At 42.9% G+C, this 18,420-nt stretch overlaps 1 protein-coding gene across 2 annotated transcripts in view; it reads left to right on the top strand.

Annotated features, from left to right (window-relative positions):
- The window catches only part of ARHGDIB (Rho GDP dissociation inhibitor beta), a 19,259-nt gene extending 839 nt beyond the window's left edge, over positions 1–18,420 (top strand). For both annotated transcript variants that reach the window (XM_061125063.1, XM_061125064.1), the window contains exons 2-6: positions 9,878–10,061; positions 10,754–10,837; positions 13,143–13,219; positions 14,806–14,869; positions 17,751–18,420. In XM_061125063.1, the coding sequence (XP_060981046.1) occupies positions 9,884–10,061; positions 10,754–10,837; positions 13,143–13,219; positions 14,806–14,869; positions 17,751–17,950 (603 nt within the window). In that variant the 5' untranslated portion in view covers positions 9,878–9,883 and the 3' untranslated portion in view covers positions 17,951–18,420. The remainder of the gene's footprint in view (positions 1–9,877; positions 10,062–10,753; positions 10,838–13,142; positions 13,220–14,805; positions 14,870–17,750) is intronic.

The following is an 18,420-nucleotide window of genomic DNA, read 5'->3' as shown; positions in this document are numbered from 1 at the left end:
ATAACTGCTGCGGTTGCCAAGACCAGCTCTTTACATCTGAGAGGGCTAAAAGCAAACCCAGAAGACACCCAACAATTTATTGAGAGATGCATGCTTGGTTGCTCAATCGTATCTGACTCTTTGAGATCCCATGGACTGTAGCCTGCCAGGCTCCTCTGTCCATGGGGTTTTTCAGGTGAGAAGACTGGAATGGGTTGCCATTTATTCCTCCAGCGGATATTCCCAACCCAGATTGAACCCTGCGTCTCCTGTCTTCCTCATTGCATGTGGATTCTTTACCTGCTGAGCCATCAGGGAAGCCCCTTATTAAGAGATGCATTCTAGAAAAATCCAAGTAGGCTCAGCTAGGACACCCAGGCAGCGGACCTTCCAAATGTTGGGGTCTGGTTTTGGCAGTCATGAGAAGTGCTTTAGGTGTGACCTGAAATACTTCCTTCTCTTTTAAAGGATGTTCCAGGCAGCACATGTTACAAACATGGTCTTTACTTCAACTCTGTTTTTTTGTTTAGTTGCTGTCGTATCAGGCTCTTTTTGTGACCCCAGAGCACACTGGGCCCCTCTGTCCCTGGCATTTCTTGGGCAAGCATGCTGGAGTGGGTTAAACTCTGGACCTAGAGTAATTTGTGGTATAAGTCTGATAAACTCTGAGCTGGTCTTCTGTTCAAGGCAAGGGAAGGCAGATGCCCTTACTTGGAGGTCCCATGGTTGTATCTCCATGGAGAGACCAAGAAACACTGGATTCAGAGTTAGCATATTGGATGCTCAGGGCAGGAATGATCAAGTGAGGGAAGTCAAGAGGTCTGTGCTGGCACCCAGGAAATTCAGTCATAGGTAGTCACCATTTATCTTTGCCATTGCTTGATTTTATTACATTTATAAGAAAAGGCCCCTCCCAGGTCTGGATATGACACAAGCTCAGTAAGATCATTTTATTCTTTCCTGATATGTGTGCAATTGTGAAAGAAAAGTTCATTCACCGCCCAAACTACACAGATACAGCCCATAAAGAATAACCAGGTTATAGCTGAACAAAGGCTGACAACCTCCAGGCGCTGGACAATGATCCTTCCTTATTTGGGAGAGCATGAGCTTGTCCCTCAGGCAGTATGCTCTGAGCAATGAGCAGGTTCTGTTTTCAGTGGAAGCTTAGAATAGCTAAGTCAGTCTGATGAGAAGATGAGGGACTTGGCCAATGCATGCGAGCACAATAGATTCCAACTTCAGCAGGCCGATAGAGAGACACCCTGAGGAGTGGGGGTGGGGGTGGTCAAAATTAAGAAGATAAAGAGAACCAGCTTATGTGGAGGGCCTTCTGTGTGTCAGATCTGGTGTGAGAAACGTATAAAACTGAATCCCGTGAGGACACCGAGAGGACAAGAAGGCTCAGAAGTATGCAATGACTTGACTAAAGTCACACACTGATGCAAAAAACAATCAGTAACTACACTCCTCAGAAGGACATTTTAGGAAATGCCCCATGGCAGAAATGTTCTTTAAGCCCCCATTCTGAGTATCCTTGCTCTGGGTCAGTATTACTGTCACCCCAGATCTTGTGTTAGAGTCCATACTGGCACCCCCCACAGATGGGTCTAATGTTATTTTTGAAACTTCAATATTTATCCACTCAATAAAGATTTACTGAGTCCCTCCCTGCTGGTTTCCACACACTCTGGTTCCCACAACCAGATCTGGCAAAAATTCACTTGGGTTTTCTCAGAGGAGCTAATATTCACCATTTGTGCTTATAAAAATTGTCTTTGGGAAAGTGTCAGTTGCTCAGTTGTGTCTGACTCCTTGTAACCCCATGGACTGTAGTCTGCCAGGCTCCTCGGTCCATGGGAGTCTCCAGGCAAGAATATTAAAGTGGGTTGTCCTTACCTTCTCCAGGTGATCTTCCTAACCCAGAGGTGGAATCCTGGTGTCCTGTATTGCAGGTGGATTCTTTACCATCTGAGCCATAATTTTTCATGTTTGATTTAAAACCTCGTGAGTGGACTGAGTAATTGCAGTGTAGTCTTTTGCCCAACAATGGCTGCCTTTATGCAATTTTCTTTGCAGATTATTTAAAATGAGTATTCATGAGAGCACCTAGCACTGTGACTTTACATAGTAGACACTCAGAAAAGCTGAATGCATCTGCTGAGTTCTCTCTCCTTTTGCATATGAATCTGGGAGTCCATGGGGCATTGGTTCTAGAACCACCCGCATCCTCCTTGATACCAAAATCCATAGATGCTGCAAGTCCCGTGCTCTTGGTATCAAGAGATTACCAACCCTTCTATGAATGCCCAGGGAGGAATAATGTATTATATCTTGGGAAATAATTACTTCAAGGGAAACACTAAAGAATTCTGCTTCTAAGACTCGGTACCCCCTCTCTGGCTTGATCTTAATGTTTAACGCATGTGAGAGGACTCTGTCCTCTCAGGCACTGGGCTGGTTGCTGTCTTCTGGCTCTGCAGTTTCAGAAGCTCTTGGTGGGGTGGAGGTGGTAGACAGCAGCTCCTAAGTGGAAGCATCAGTTCCTCTGTGTCACTAGGAAATAGTGACACACCAGAAAGGAATTTAGAACCAAGACAGCGTGCCGTGTCCCGAGGGATAGACTTAGAATCCCCAGTGAAGCCAAATCACCAGGCAGAAGAGCAGACCCAAATCCTCCTCAACTGGCTCCAAAATGTCTGTGGTCCTTCAGAGACAGTCCAGCTCTCCATGACCTGCTGTAGACCAACGACCTCCAGTTTGGGGAAAGTGGGCATATCCTAGACATCAGGAAGTGAAGATGACGGGGTGACATAGAATGCTGACACTCACATAGGTACTTCTCTGCTGGAAACCCCCTACTTCTGACACTTCCCCATTTCTTTCTATCTCTCCCTCAACTCTACCACTTCTGCCTAATCCTCCTGGCCGGTGCATCAGGTTGTGTGATCAGGCAACTTCGGGGCTTGAGTTAAGTCTCCACTGTACTTTCCTCCAGAGCCAGAGGAAAATCTCTCTATTTGCTGTTCCTGTGTCTCCTATCATTTCCCATCGGTCCCAGACTGACCTCTGGCTTCACTTAGGAAAGGGAGCAATAAATAGAATCTAAAATTAAATTGCTCTTTAAAGAACTAGAATAGTGACGATTGCATTTTACAGGCTGATTCAGTTCCTAAACAATCCTGGCAGTTCCCAGAACCTCTTGTCTCTTCCATGCTCCTCAAAGAAACCAAATCTATTTTTAAGAAGGAAGGAGAGGACTTTGTCAACATGGCCGAGCTTAAAGAAGGCCTTGGTGCCTGGCAGTCAGGTACCTCGCTGAAGCTGAAACTAGCAAACAAGGAGTATCATGGAGAAGGGAGGAGAAGAAGGGAACAAAGGTCATTGAACATCTACTGTTGGCCACAAGAGTCCCAGAACTTTTCACGTCTTCTCCAACTCTTCAACCCCATCAAAAAAGATTATGATTCCCACTTTACTGGTAGAAAAACTCAGGCTCAGTGAGGCGAATAACACCCTTACTTTCTGGAACGTCAATCGTATATACACATTTTGAATCTCTAGTCTATCTGACTCAGTGCTCAAGTCCCAAGAGACACAACAAAGGGTCCTTGTTTTATGAATTAACCAGGTGGATGGTTTCATCTAAATTCAAGAGTTTTACCTTGTCTTTGCCTTTCACTTATTCGGAACTGCGTCATGAACCAGAAGAGTGTGCTCCATCCTGAGACTGGTAAATTCTCAGGTGTATGTCACTTCCAGTGTCTTGGAAATTTCACTGAATTTTTAAGCAAAAATACTGATTTATGTTGTTATACCCATGCCACGAATACCCACCCTAATTTAATTTGGCATTTTAATTGAGCCTGAGAGGATTAAGTTCCTGCCTCAGCCCATCTAATGCTTGACCCTGTTTCACTGAACAGTAAAAATGGGTGTGTAAGGGTTCGCTGTGAAAATTCACCTGTAGAGAAATCTGTGAAGCAGGAAATAAAGATAACTAGAGCGGCGAGCACATGAAAACAAAAAAGAAAATCATATGTGCTTTGGGGCCTTATTAAATACATAATTGCTAATTCCCCGTTTCACTTTTACTGTGTAAAAAACTGTAGTCAAACACAGCACGAAAACCAGCAACACAGCCCCGCTCTTTGTCGAACAGGGTGCAAGCCCCAGAGGGAGGTGAACACAGCCCAATCTAGAATGTTCTATGATGATGATCTGGGTTCTTCCCAGCCTCACATCCACTTCCTCTTTCCCTTTCTTGGTTTACAGCCTTGTTTAAATTAAGGAGAGCATTAGAGTCATTGAATTATGAAGGTGCCTCAGAGATCTTTCAATGCAACCGTTTCACTTTGCAGAGGCCAAAACTGGAGCAGAGGTTCAGCAACTTGCGCAAGGGGACATGGGGTAGAGTTGCACCGAAATTCTCTTTAGATGACACTTCCCTGACTTGCTAAAGCCTCCCGGCAGAGTTTTGCAAAGTAGCACTTACCTCTGTCTGTGCAGCAACCCCCATGGAGATTCTCAAGATAACCAATGAGCTCTGTAATTTCATTATTATTTCTTAATAAAGACAGCTGGAGTGACAGAGCTTAGAGCCTTCCGTCAGAAACCCCCCGGGCTCATATTCACGCTGTCACTTAGACATCGTGCTTTCTCGGGCAATTTATTTACTTCAAGTTTAGTTTCCTAATCTGTAGAAGGGAATGACGGTAACAGCCATCCTTAAGGCTGTGGTGAGGTCTAAGTGAGATAATCCTCGGGACAGGGTTTAGCCCTATGTTTGATAGCTGTTAGAGTTATTGTTATCAATAACAAAACCAGATGTTCTGCACAGACTTACAGAATGAATTTATGGTTGCGGGGGGCGGGTAGTGGGGGGAAGGAATAATTAGGGAGTTTCGGTTGGGCACGTACACACTGCTATACTTAAAATGGATAACCAACACACACCTAACTCTACAGCACAGGGAACGCTACTCAATGTTATGTGGCAGCCTGGATGGGACAGGAGTTTGGGGTGGAATGGATACATGTGTATGTGTGACAGTCCCTTCACTGGGACTGTCACCTGAAACTATCACAACATGGTTAATTGGCTATACTCCAACACACACACAAAAACTGTTCTTTAGATGATGCAATTGGAAAGCAATCTGGCATTTGCCTAAAATTCCTATTCTTCAGCAAGCACCCGTAAGATGGAAGGATAAAAAGAGAAAAATGAGGGAGTTTCCCAGTGGTCCAGTGGCTAGGACTCTGTGGTTTCGCTGCCGTGGCCAGGGTTTAAGCCCTGGTCAGGAAACTAAGATCCTGCAAGGCCCGTGGTGCAGCCAAAAAACAAGCAAACAAACAACAACAAAAACAAACAAAACACACACACACACAAAGTTTTAAACTATTTTTAAAAGGAGAAAAATGATACTTGTAGTTCACTATACATACACAGTTAGCTTGGGAAACTGTTGTCAAGATATATTTTTCACCAGCTGGGGCTTTGGGAGAATCTGAAATTTCCTGGCAATGAATTGTAAAATTGAAAATGCAGACTCTCTGGGGAATTCATATAAATAAACAATATGAAATAATAAAATAGAGGCAGATAGCCTTTTCTACAGGTGAAATAAGGTAACTGAATGACAACTGAGCTGACACCTGACTACAGGTAGCAACCTTAGAAAAAGAAGCACCTAGAGATGGTCTCCCCTAACCTCTCACCTCCCAAGATGAGGAAAGGAAGATCAGTGGTTGGAACATTTGCTCAAAGGGTCACAGCTAGTTAGTGGCAAAGCCAGAATGAAAACTCATGTGTGATGAGGCCCAGTTCATTGAGGGGATAATCATCCAAAATCAAGTAGATTGACCCAGAACTCTTCCCAAACCACTGCTCTTCTGCTGGACTATGGTCATGTTCCCTAAGATCCAGACGTTACCCAGTATCTCCTCCTGCTTCTGCAGGTCCAGTGTTTCAGGCTCACAGACATGATCCCTGGCTTGAGGCTGAGTTGTGTCGTTGGTCTGGCCAGGCTTCAGAGAGAAGCAAAAGGTAAAAAAGAAAGTGCAGTCGCTCAGTCGTGTCCTACTCTTTGCAACCCCATGGACTATAGCCTATAGTGCTCCTCCCTCCATGGGATTTTCCAGGCAAAAGTACTGGAGTGGGTTGCCATTTCCTTCTCCAGAGGATCTTCCCAACCCAGGGATTGAACCTGAGTCTCCCGCATTGTAGGCAGACACTTTACCATCTGAGCCACCAGGGAAGTCCATGCTTAACACTCAATGCTTTGCTTCACTGTTTACAAAAGTTATAGTTTCAAGGTCACGTTCTCAATCGCAGACTCCAGTAGAGTCTATGAAGGACTTCAGGGCTCCATGAATTCCTTGTGCTGTGTGCACAATTCCATGGGCTTTTCCTTTTATAAAGACTGTGACTCTTACTAGATTTTTAAAGAGACTTGCCATCTTCAGAAAGCTTAAGAAACACCAGTCAAACCAGCTGGGCCTTTTTGGCAAGGCTAGATTGCTCAGCCCCCAACTTTTTCCACTTTGGAGAATAACTTAAACATCAGTATGTGCTAAAGAACAGTGTCTTGTAAATGCTAGATGTTCATCAAATATTTGTGACCTTCATTTTGCTTTCAGAAGGGCTTTCCCTGAGAAGTGCTTTCCAGTCCTTTCTTTGTCATTTTATGACATTTTCACCTTTTTTTTTTCTTATTTCTAATCAGCTCTCCAGAGTGAGCTGATTTGGAGTCATCTGACTTCATATCTCTTTTTCTTATGCTATATAATTAGACCAAATTATTTTCATGTGGTCCCAAATTTCCTCCTTTTGACTGCCACAACTTCATATCGTAATCCCACATTATTCTCTGCTCTTCAATGTTTTTAAATAAATGTGTGGCTCATTTTCATAGAGCAGTTATTATATCTCTTTGCAGTGGATTAAGGAAATTTAGAAGTGACATGTCTCTGATTTACCAATTAAAAAATCAAGATCTAGATGACAGATAAATTCTGTTGCCAAGTACGACACTATTAAAAGTTAGAAAATACTGTCCTAGACCAGATCTTTCTCTTTCTCTGTCTCTGTTTCCCTCTCCTTTCAAAATTGAGATTTGAGAGTGCAGAATTATAATTCCCTGTGTGTGTGCTCAGTCACTCAATCATGTCTGACTCTTTACAACCCCATGGACTGTAGCCTGCCAGGCTCCTCTGTCCATGGAATTTTTCTAGGCAGGAATACTAGAGTGGGTTGTCATTTCCCTACAGATTACTAAAATCACCTTGAGCTAATTAGTGGCTGGATGTAATGTCATCTTTTCATAGTCAAACTTCAAGCACATGACTTGTGAGAACCAAGTAATACATTCCAGAAAGGCCTCTCTACAGTGCTGAGATGTCCTCATATGGTGATAGCTTTCCTGATACTCTGTCTGAAGTTTTTTTACGTGACCTCTACCCTGGGTATTTGGTCAGGCTCCTGGGTGTCACCAGAGGAGAACCTGTCCCATCTAATTAGTCTCATCTGTGTTGTTCTTTGTCTGTGGCTTAATGGTTGTCCTTAAACTACCCACAGCCTACAACCTCCACCCACTGCATCCTTCATCATTTTTCCAGCCAGTTCATTCACTTTTCCTGAGTGTTGTTTGGAATGGGACTTGAATTAGTCACTCTGTTTATTGTGCTGTTCTCTAGAGGCTCAGCTCTGAGTGGTGCTGGTTCTTCAGCAGAAGCAAGAGTTGCCATAGCAACAGGCCTACAAGCTTCCTTCCTGCACAGGAAGTGGACCCAAGCAATGCAATACTGTTTGCAGAGTTGATCAAGTCTCATAGTGTTCAGCTTGTTATTTTTCTGGAAGAGGAAAAATGAGCCAAGAGATATCATTTCTTTTCCTTTCCTTTTTTTTTCCCTGTTAAAATTGCTTTTGTTTGGCTTCACTTCCAAATTATTTTTCTTCCCATTGCCAATAACAGCAACATTAAAAGTCAAAACCACAACTGATTTTGGCCACAGATAGCTTCACTCTCCGGAACCTTATAGAACTTGGCAGAGTCACTCAAGATGAGATGTGATAGGTATTGTCTTAGAGTTCTACTACTTTGGAACAGTAAAGCCTTTACCCAAGGCAGGAAAGAGAGTTACCCTGGGAGCAGAATGAAAAGAAACCAGGAAATTATCTCCTTGTGTAAATATCTCCCTTGTTTCCCCCAAATAGCTCCATTTCTGCCTACCCCAGGCCTGAAATTCTTCCTAGAGATTCCTTCCTCTTTATTAGAATGGGGCATCTCATTGAGATCCATGAACTTGGGCAATTCTCTTAAGCTCTGGGTTTCGAGTTTCTCAGTGATAAAATGAGGGGAAGGAAATGGCTACCCACTCCAGTATTATGGCCTGAAGAATTCCATGGACAGAGGAGTCTGGTGGGCTACAGTCCATGGGGTCACAAAGAGTTGGACACGACTGAGTGACAAGCAAGTTTTTGGACTATATCACCTCCAAGGTTCATTTCAACTCTGAAAAGTTCAGACTATATACATGCCTCAAGAAAAATAATTTTAAAATTTATAATCAGTCATTAACACTTAAGTGTAAATAATTGTATTAGATCTCCCCTTGATGTTTTAACACAAAACAAGTAAATGTAGATTGATGAAGGGAGAAAATAGGGTATGTCCAGGTGAGATCTTAGAGCATAAGGTCACAGGAGATCTGGAGAAGGGAAGGAGGTACTAAAGGAGAGGTGGAGATGGATAGAAGGGTACTAAAGAGACAGTTGCAATTTATCTAGAAGAAGTTGGAGTCCTTTATTATTTTGTGTTATTTCAAAAGAACAGAAGCTCAGATATAGAATCTATTAACCCAATCAATGAGCACATATAAAATGACAAGTATTCAAATGTTTTGGGAGATTCAAGAAACTTCTTGGTGGTCCAGTGGCTAAGACTCTGTGCTCCCAATGCAGGGGCCCTGGGTTTGATCCCTGGTCAGGGAACTAGATCCCATATGATACAATGAAGACCCAGAGCAGCCAAAAAGTGAGAGAGAAACAAAACCCACTAGCTGGCCCCAGGGAATTATTAGCAACGTTGGGGGTAGGGGGAGGACACTCAGGCAGATATCACAGGGGCCTAAAACTTCTCATGAGTTGCCTTTGAGTTCTTGCAGGAGTTCAGGGAAAGATGCAATGAATGGGGAAAAACTAACTTGCTTTACCAAGTACTTGACACCATTATAACTGGGATTGTATTGATACATGCTGAGTGCTTTGACACCTGCAAGACTGGCTAGATTTGTAGGACTATGATCATTTCTATAACTCTCTGAACTGGGGCTGTTCGTTCATTGTTCAGGACAGCTTGTGCTATGTTGCTTCACTTGTTTTATAGAATTCACAAGTGAGTTACTTACGGTCAGTTTTATTCCATGAATAGGAGGGATTCATCACAATATGAAAACATTCAAACATGTCAAAGGAAAACCTAGAATGCATTATATTCTTATTTTGTGAAATAGAATGAGGCTGAATCAGAGGGAAATCTCCTGGAAAATCATTGACAATTACAGAAGTTTATTAGGGCAAAAATAACACTAAGAGTGGGCTTCCCTGGTGATTCAGTGGTAAAGAATCCATCTGCCAGTGCAGGAGATGTGGGTTCAATCCCTGGGCTGGGAAGATCCCCTGGAGAAGGAAATGGCAACCCACTCCGGAATTCTTGTCAGGGAAATCCCATGGACAGAGGAGCCTGGCAGGTTATAGTCCGTGGGATCACAAAGAGTTGTACAGGACTTAGTGACTAAAAAACAACAAGACTAAGAGCAGCCCCTCAAGCATAGCTCGTATCTACGGACTTTTGGCCAACAGATCATCACTGTCTCTCTTCCTCTCTCCCTCTAGATCAAAATGACTGAAAAGGCCCCAGAACCACACGTGGAGGAGGATGACGATGAGTTGGATGGCAAGCTCAACTACAAGCCCCCCCCACAGAAGTCCCTGAAGGAGCTGCAGGAGATGGACAAAGATGATGAAAGTCTAACTAAGTACAAGAAAACGCTCCTGGGGGACGGTCCTGTGGTAGCAGGTATGTGTATGTGAGGAGACAGAGTGGGACAGGTGGAGGGGCACAGAGAAGGCAGATATTTGAGCTACTCAGGAGCAGACGCACAGGAGAGGGTCTCAAGCTTCTAAGGTTAAGGGAGTGAGCTGCAATCTCCATGTGGCCAAACCAAGTTATAGATGGATAATCAAGTTTTCTTTGGAGGTAAGGCATACTTTGCCTTGAAATAGACAAATATAACACATAGGAAGGATTTAGAAGGAGTTTCAGACTATTACTCAGAATTGAATTCTCTCCATGGTCTCTCACATTCTCTCTTCTCTTTCTCCTTCCCATTCCTTACCTAACATCCATCATTTCCAATACACAATGGCAGAGTCAGACATGACCCAAAGATACGGACGCACCCTGCCCAACCAGCAGAGCACCTTACCCAACCCAGAGCACCTAGCCACTCGGGAAATGTTTGCTATTGATGAATAAGGTGGGCGTTCAGTTACCTGAAGCAGAAATAGCATCACAGGATGGTCCAAGGCCACTAAGACCAAGCCTGGTGAATCTGCCACTTCCATCTTTATTTCTCCTCTAGAGACAGAGATCCATTTTTCTTTTTCATCTTCTCTCTTTCCTACTTGAAATGTATACACACACACACACACACACACAGTATGTATATGCCTCTTCTCTGTGCTCACAATGCCTTTTAATTCCTGCAGACCCAACAGCCCCCAATGTCACGGTCACCCGCCTGACTCTCGTTTGTGAAAGTGCCCCAGGACCAATCACCATGGACCTCACTGGTAAGTGGTCACAGCTCTTCTGTTTAGTGGGGCCTCATGACATCATAAGGACAAGGGCATGGTTTTTGTCCCTTGTCCCAGCCAAGAAAAAAAAAACCTAGTAAAGTAAACAGCTTCCCAGGCAGCACAGTGGTCAAGAATCCACCTGCCAATGCAGGGGACGCAGGAGACTTGGGTTTGATCTTTGGGTTGGGAAGATCCCCTGGAGAAGGACATAGCAACCCACTCCAGTATTCTTGCCTGGGAAATCCCATGGACAGAGGAGCCTGGTAAGCTACAGTTTATGGGGTCGCAAAGAGTCAGACACAACTGAGCATGTGTGCACGCAGTAAGGTGAATTCTAGTAAGGTATGCTGGGACCAGCTCACAAGTCATTGTTTTCACAGTATTTACCATGCTTAATGAAAAGCCCAACCTCCATTTCTATTTAATTGAAAGGGGTCAAGCATAAGTACCTGATATGTCTACCTGTATTACATTTATTTTAGATTTTTATCTCCACATGGCATAGGAGAATTATTATTCACGGAAAAAGACCACTAATGAAAATATTAAGAAGCAAGTTGTAGGCTTCTGAAATGGTAATATTTTACCATTTCAGGGTCGGGAAGGTCCCCTGGAGAAGGAAATGGCAACCCACTCCAGTATTCTTGCCTGTGAAATCTCATGGACAGAGGAGCCTGGCAGGCTACAGTCCATGGAATCGCAGAGTCTGACATAACTGAGTGCACACACGCACACACAAACACACACACATACAATATAAAGATCAGAGAAAATATTGATCCTGTATCAGCTACAGAACTTACCTGAAGGCAAGAAGAAATCTAAGACCTCCTGATTAATGCTAGGAATTCCATTGTTAAATCTGCAGGATTTTTTTAGCTTAAAACTATGATTCTTTGAAATAAGCAACTTCCCTCACTAAAGATGTACAACTTAACATGTTATTTTCTTTCACTTTATTGTTGCCAAGGTCAAGTCCTTTCCTGAGACTTAGGTCTGGAGGAGATGAGGAGAAACTGGAAAGGGGGCTGATTTGGGGGAAAGTAGGCCACTGGGAGAAATAAGGAAAGGGCCGCCAAGCCAGGGGTTGGGGACATCAAAGGCAGGTCTTTAGTGAAAAAGAAAAAAATATATTACCAGATTCAGAAAACAGACTCATGAGACAGAACACAGCATGACAAGAGAACAGTATGCTTAGGAGCAAGGTAGTTCCCCTCTCATGAGACAGACACTCTTTACCTTATATGGGCTTTTTGTCAGAGGGAGGAAATCGGAGGCTGAAAAGACACACTTCCTGTTCAACCGAAATCATTAGAGCAGAGTCACACATTCAACTACCCCCACGTTCTAGCATCTCTTAGAAGGAATTCTCTCTCACACCGGGCCTCACACCTCTTCCTGTGAGAAATTGTGTAAGGTTAACAGGTATAACCGCCATTTTGCAAGATAAGGTCTGACCTAGTGCTAAGGAAACCTGCTCTGCAGAAGGGCCTGATGATCGATCCTGCAGGGAAAACTTGGTCTCTGTCCCTTTTCCCCAGCAACAAGAAAACCTTGGTTTTCCGTCACCAAAAAGAAGGCTACTGAGGTGAATCCTAGATGATGCCAGCTATATGCATGAAATTTTGCACAAAACTGTGCAAAACACACACAGTCACACCAAATGTCAAATTACACAGGATCACTTTGGGAAAGGAGCAAAGACCACCTCTCTAACCAAGGTACATGAATTAGGGGGCAGATGCCAGTTTTATGGAGCCTGAAGCCTTTAGAACTTAAGTGATAAGTTTTATTTTCCTTAAGAAAAAAAAGTATGAAATTGCAAATGCAAAAGCAAAATTAAGTACAAAAGTATATTTTTTAAATTTTTTTATTTTATATATTTTTTAGAATGATAAAAAGGAACCAAACAAGCACATTTTCTAAAGCTTAGAAAACACCACACACATTAACAAACCTACAAAAACAAATAGCTGGCATTCTTACATAATATTTTTCTCCTATATATTTGAGGACTGGGGGCAGAGTCTTTAAGCAAAAAGTCTTACGTATTCTTAAGATTGCAGTCAAACTTGGCGGGAAAGCTCTATCATGTTTCTTTCGCATCTGCTGTAAGATTTCAGGCATTCCAAATGTGTGTTTGTGCAGTGACTAATCTCAAACATTCTTTGACCTGAGGACCGTGGGGGCCATGTTGCTCTGAGGAGTTCAGAAAATGGCTCAGGAACTTCGACTTCATTCATCTTCTTGTGAATGTCCTTCCAATGAGAATTAACTCTTTTAAAATTCATTTCTACAGGGGATCTGGAAGCCCTTAAAAAAGAAAACTTTGTCCTAAAGGAAGGTGTTGAATATAGAGTAAAAATTAACTTCAAAGTAAGTATCTGGCCCTGCCTGTATATTTGTATAAAGTTTAAATTCTTTCTGTAATCAGAAGAAGAAAAAAAATCAAATTTCTTGCATTATCACATTGGCATACTTTTTGTTAATTTCTATTTCTCCCTAAATCTGGCTCTCGGTTTTAGTTCCCAAAGCTTCTTCCTCATGGGGTGGAAGACAATCAGGAAGGGTGGGCAGGTAGCGGCAGGGAATAACAAGGAATATTCACACTTTTCTTTTGTCCATCTCAACCATGTTTATATTAAACGGAAGATCTGTGGAGCAGTAGGAAAACAAAAGAGTCTTTCTTTTTTGAAGTCCTTATTACTACTCCACCACTATTTCTGTCTTTTTTTGGTCTTTTACCCACCAGACCACATCTTCTACTATGCCCAGGAGACCAGCTTAGAGGCTTCTAGAAGGATGTGGGTTTTTTTTTCCCTATATCTATGAGTCACATGCAGAAGTTAGAAGAATTAGAAAGTTCGGGTTTCATTTTATCACACTTTCTTCAATGAAGCTTTTTTCCTTCTGTCTACTTTTGATAGCTTTATGCTACAGGTTTTGCTGAGTGATTGTTCCAAACCTAAGCAGGAAGTATTCATGGCTATACTACCTCACTGCCAACAAAACAAAATGTATCACTGACAGACTGCTTTAATTGTTCTATCCAAAACAAAAACTGGAGCCCTGGTTATTGTCCAGGAGAAACAATACACTTTCATTCTTACATGGGTAAACAATTAGCAAAGCCACCCAGCTAATGGTGCCATGCTCACTTTAATTTGCTTGTATAAACATGACCATGGTATAAAATTAACAGACCGGTTCAGCCCTAAGTAGAATGAATCATGGAAAAATAAAGTGCTTGACCTGTCTATATTTTCATTCCGCTTTAGCAAATTTTCTCTGAAAGGCTTGGGAAAGTGGCAAGATTCCAGACAACATCTGAGAATGACAGCCATCCAAACTATATGCCAGAGGCAAATGGATTTCACCCATTATTTTCATCCAAGGGGGTTGTTTTCCTGTGACTCATCTCATCTCTAGACTCCAATCACAGTTACGTTACAAGCAAAATCATCTTCTAGGTCCAACTTTCCATCACGACTTTTCTCCCTGTTTGTTTTTCATATGCTAGGTGGATCATTTCTGAGATTAGAATTTTCAGATATTTACATAATAATTAGTTTCCATTAATGCCTTTGTAACGTAAAAACAAGAAAGATCTTATGGCCAGTCTTCAGGGAGAAGGAGCTCAAGACCCTTCTCTGGGCCATGGAGGAAGGAGAAATGTAATATAGAGTATTGAGACAGTGTTCTAATTAACCATCCCCTCACCCACACCAGAAATCATGGTGTTCGACAATTGGAACCAGCTTCGGTAACACTGAGTCTCGTGACTTCCTCTCTTTAATCTCTGCCTCATTGCCAGGCTAAACGATGGTAGTAACTTATTCTGAACTAAATCTTCAGTCCTTTCATCCTCAGAGAAGCATCAGCTAGGTCAGATCAGCATGAAAGATGAGGAAAAACGGAAGACTCTCTTTAATCTGAATCACTTGGCTCCTTCCCACCTACAGGTGAACAAGGATATTGTGTCAGGACTGAAGTATGTTCAACACACCTATCGGACGGGGGTAAAAGGTAAAGTATGCACATTTTCCACTGTCCCAAACTCTGCTTCTCAGGGACACGTAAACTTCAGGTTATTAGCAATGTTTAGTCCTAGACTCATTTAAGAATCTGATGAGAGCTGTGGACATTCACCCTTGGAGAGGCACACATATATTTCCATGTTAAAGGAACCCTAGTTAAGACTGGGTCAGCCACCAACCTTCAGCATTCTGCTTCTGAAATCCGATTTTATTACTTATAAATGGGAAGAATAAGAATTCGATCCCTGGGTCAGGAAGATTCTCCAGAGGAGGGCATGGCAACGGACTCCAATATTCTTGCCTGGAGAACTCCATGGTCAGAGGAGCCTGGAGGGCTACAGTCCATAGGGTCGCAAAGAGTCGGACACAACTGAAGCAACATGGCATGCAAGTGAACACAACCAAGTTTGAATTCAAGTACGTAAATGTACTCTTGAAATTTTTTTTAAAAAGCAATAGTTGGACTATAAAGAAAGCTGAGCGCAGAAGAATTGATGCTTTTGAACTGTGGTGTTGGAGAAGACTCTTGAGAGTCCTTTGGACTGCAAGGAGATCCAACCAGTCCATCCTAAAGGAGATCAGTCCTGGGTGTTCATTGGAAGGACTGATGCTGAAGCTGAAACTCCAATACTTTGGCCACCTGATGGGAAGAGCTGACTCACTGGAAAAGACCCTGATGGTGGGAAAGATTGAGGGCAGGAGGAGAAGGAGACGACAGAGGATAAGATGGTTGGATGGCATCACCGACTCCATGGACATGGGTTTGGGTGAACTCCAGTTGTTGGTGATGGACAGGGAGGCCTGTGGTTCTGTGGTTCATGGGGTCGCAAAGAGTCGGACATGACTGAGCGACTGAATTGAACTGAATCCACAAGTGAAAAACCTGAGTGTCAGAGAAATCCAAGAGAGGCAAGACCTACCCAAATGGGAGGTGCCAGTAGCATGTGATGGATGTGATAGGCTGTTGGCAGGGGGGAGGGGTGGGCTGCGGGGCTCAATTTCCTAACCAAAGAATAGAAGGAAAAAAAAAAAAAAAAAAAAAAAACCTCTTTCTAGAATGGAGAAAAGCAGCTCAGACAGTAAAGCGTCTACCTATAGTGCAGAAGACCCGGGTTCGATCCCTGTGTCGGGAAGATCCTCTGGAGAAGGAAATGGCAAGCCACTCCAGTACTCTTGCCTGGAAAATCCCATGGACGGAGGAGCCTGGTAGGCTACAGGCCATGGGGTTGCAAAGAGTCGGACACGATTGAGCGACTTCACTTTCACTTTGTAACTGAAACAAATAATATCACATTCTTTAATCTACAGTTTTCTTGACAAGCTGCACCTAAACGGTACATGTTCAGTTGTGTTCTGTTAATAGGAGCAGAGAAAAATGAAAGGTGGAAGGCTGATGAAAGCACTTCTAACGTTTCGTTAACCTGATGGTGTGGAACAGCGTCCCCTAGAGGTGTGAAGCAGTAATGCATAGGTCAGTTCCACCAAATCCATCAATGAAAGCTAAGGAAGACAGTGATCAATTAGCACGAAGTAAAGAACCACTTAATGACTCAAATCCCGCAGAAGATTGTTAACCTGAAAGATCGTCCTTGCTCTTCCAATACCTAGTCTCACGAAAAAATAGTTAAATTTCCTATTTTCCTTTGGGTGTAAAGATTCTAATGTGTCACTTGGGCAAAAGGTCGTCAAGGATGTCTGCAGCTAGTCCTCCAAACGTATCCAAATTAACAGTCAATTTAAACGTCACCTGCCTGCCCACCTACCTTTACTTAAACTTTCTAATCCTTATTAATTTTAATATATAGCCCAGTTGCTCACCTTTTAATAACTCTGGTTGGCTACTTTTACTATCTGTTTCAGTTCACTGATACTTTTTTTTTTTAACCAAATTATTGGTCTTCCCATTTCATCTAATTACTACATTCATGATTTCATTCATTCTGATGACCAGCTTTACCTTATCTCTTGCAACTATCCACAGAATGATAGTTTGTAGATAGAAGATCCTCAAGCTGTATTGTATAGAAAAGAAACAGAATCCCCAAAACGTAGATAGTTGCAGAGCTGAGATCAAAACCCAGGTCTCAATTAGTTTCAGGATTTTTTACTGAGATATACCTGGCATATAACATTGTGTTAGTTTTAGGCATACAGCATAGTGACCTGTACGTGTACATATTGTAAAATAATTACAGTAATTAGTCTAATTAACTCCCATCACCACTCACAATTTCAATTTTTTTTCTTGTGATGAGAACTTTTAAGATCAACTCTGCAACTTTCAAACACACAATGTAGTATTGTTAACTATGGTCACCACGCTGTACTTTAGGGCTTCCCTGGGTCAGTTGGTAAAGAATCTGCCTGCAATACAGGACACCCAGGTTTGATTCCTGGGTTGAGTAGATCCCTGGACTTACTTATTTTGTAACTGGAAGTGTGTACTTTTGGAGTACCTGGAATTTTTTTTTAATGATATAATATGCTACATCTCCTTAGAGTCTTGATCCCCATTGATTTAGGGCACTGATTCCTCAGCTTTCCTGAATCTCAGCGTCAGCTGTGATATGTTTTAAAGACTGATTCTTGGGACTCACAACAGTACTAACCATAGATTGACTAAATTGACAGGGGATCAAATGGATTGACAGGGGATCAAAGTATACTGCACTATGAAGAGATTCCATTTAAAAAATGTTTTTTAAGGAAAAAAAAAAAAAAAAAGAGTTGCTCCAGGTAAATCTGATATTTAGCCAGGCTTGGAAACCATTGCTCTTGGCTTTGATCACAGTGAACTCTGCTCCAAATTGTCACGTGCAGGGTCTCCATCTAATAGGCTCTCATCCTAATGAACTTTTCTTTCTTCCCAGTGGATAAAGCAACGTTCATGGTGGGCAGCTACGGGCCTCGGCCAGAGGAATATGAGTTTCTGACTCCAGTTGAGGAGGCCCCCAAGGGCATGCTGGCCCGAGGCACTTACCACAACAAGTCCTTCTTCACCGACGACGACAAGCATGACCACCTCACCTGGGAGTGGAACCTGTCCATTAAGAAGGACTGGACAGAATGAGCGCCTCTGCCCTTTGCTCTGCCTATCTTTGCCACCCAGAAGAGCCCTTAGTCCCTCCTCCCTGGTCACAGTTGGGCCCCTTCCCCAGCACCCTCCACCATCTCTTAGCACTGCACCCTCTTCCACACGGTGTCTCCCAGTGATACCCGAACAAGATGCTTAAAATCCGGGCCTTCATCCTGCCCTCCTGATCATGGCCAAGATCTCCCAAGTTCTCTGTCCCATAGACGATCATTTAATATTCCTTCTTTTATTCCCATTTGAGCAACTGGAGATCAGAAGATGGGCAAACTAGCACAGTCCTTCTGCCTCAGGTCCTTGTCTCTCCCTCCCACCCCTGGATTCTCCTGTGGTTACTGCTGGTTCAGTGAAGGTCCCTCATCACGTTCCCTGCCAACTGGGGTTTTCCTTTTCTGGGAGACACTGTAAACAGCACAAGAGAACAAGAATAAAGCGGTTATAAGAGCTGA

This window comes from Dama dama, chromosome 22 (genome assembly GCF_033118175.1).
Source record: "Dama dama isolate Ldn47 chromosome 22, ASM3311817v1, whole genome shotgun sequence".
NCBI classification, from domain to species: domain Eukaryota; kingdom Metazoa; phylum Chordata; class Mammalia; order Artiodactyla; family Cervidae; genus Dama; species Dama dama.
This window is presented reverse-complemented; position numbering and strand designations above follow the sequence as displayed.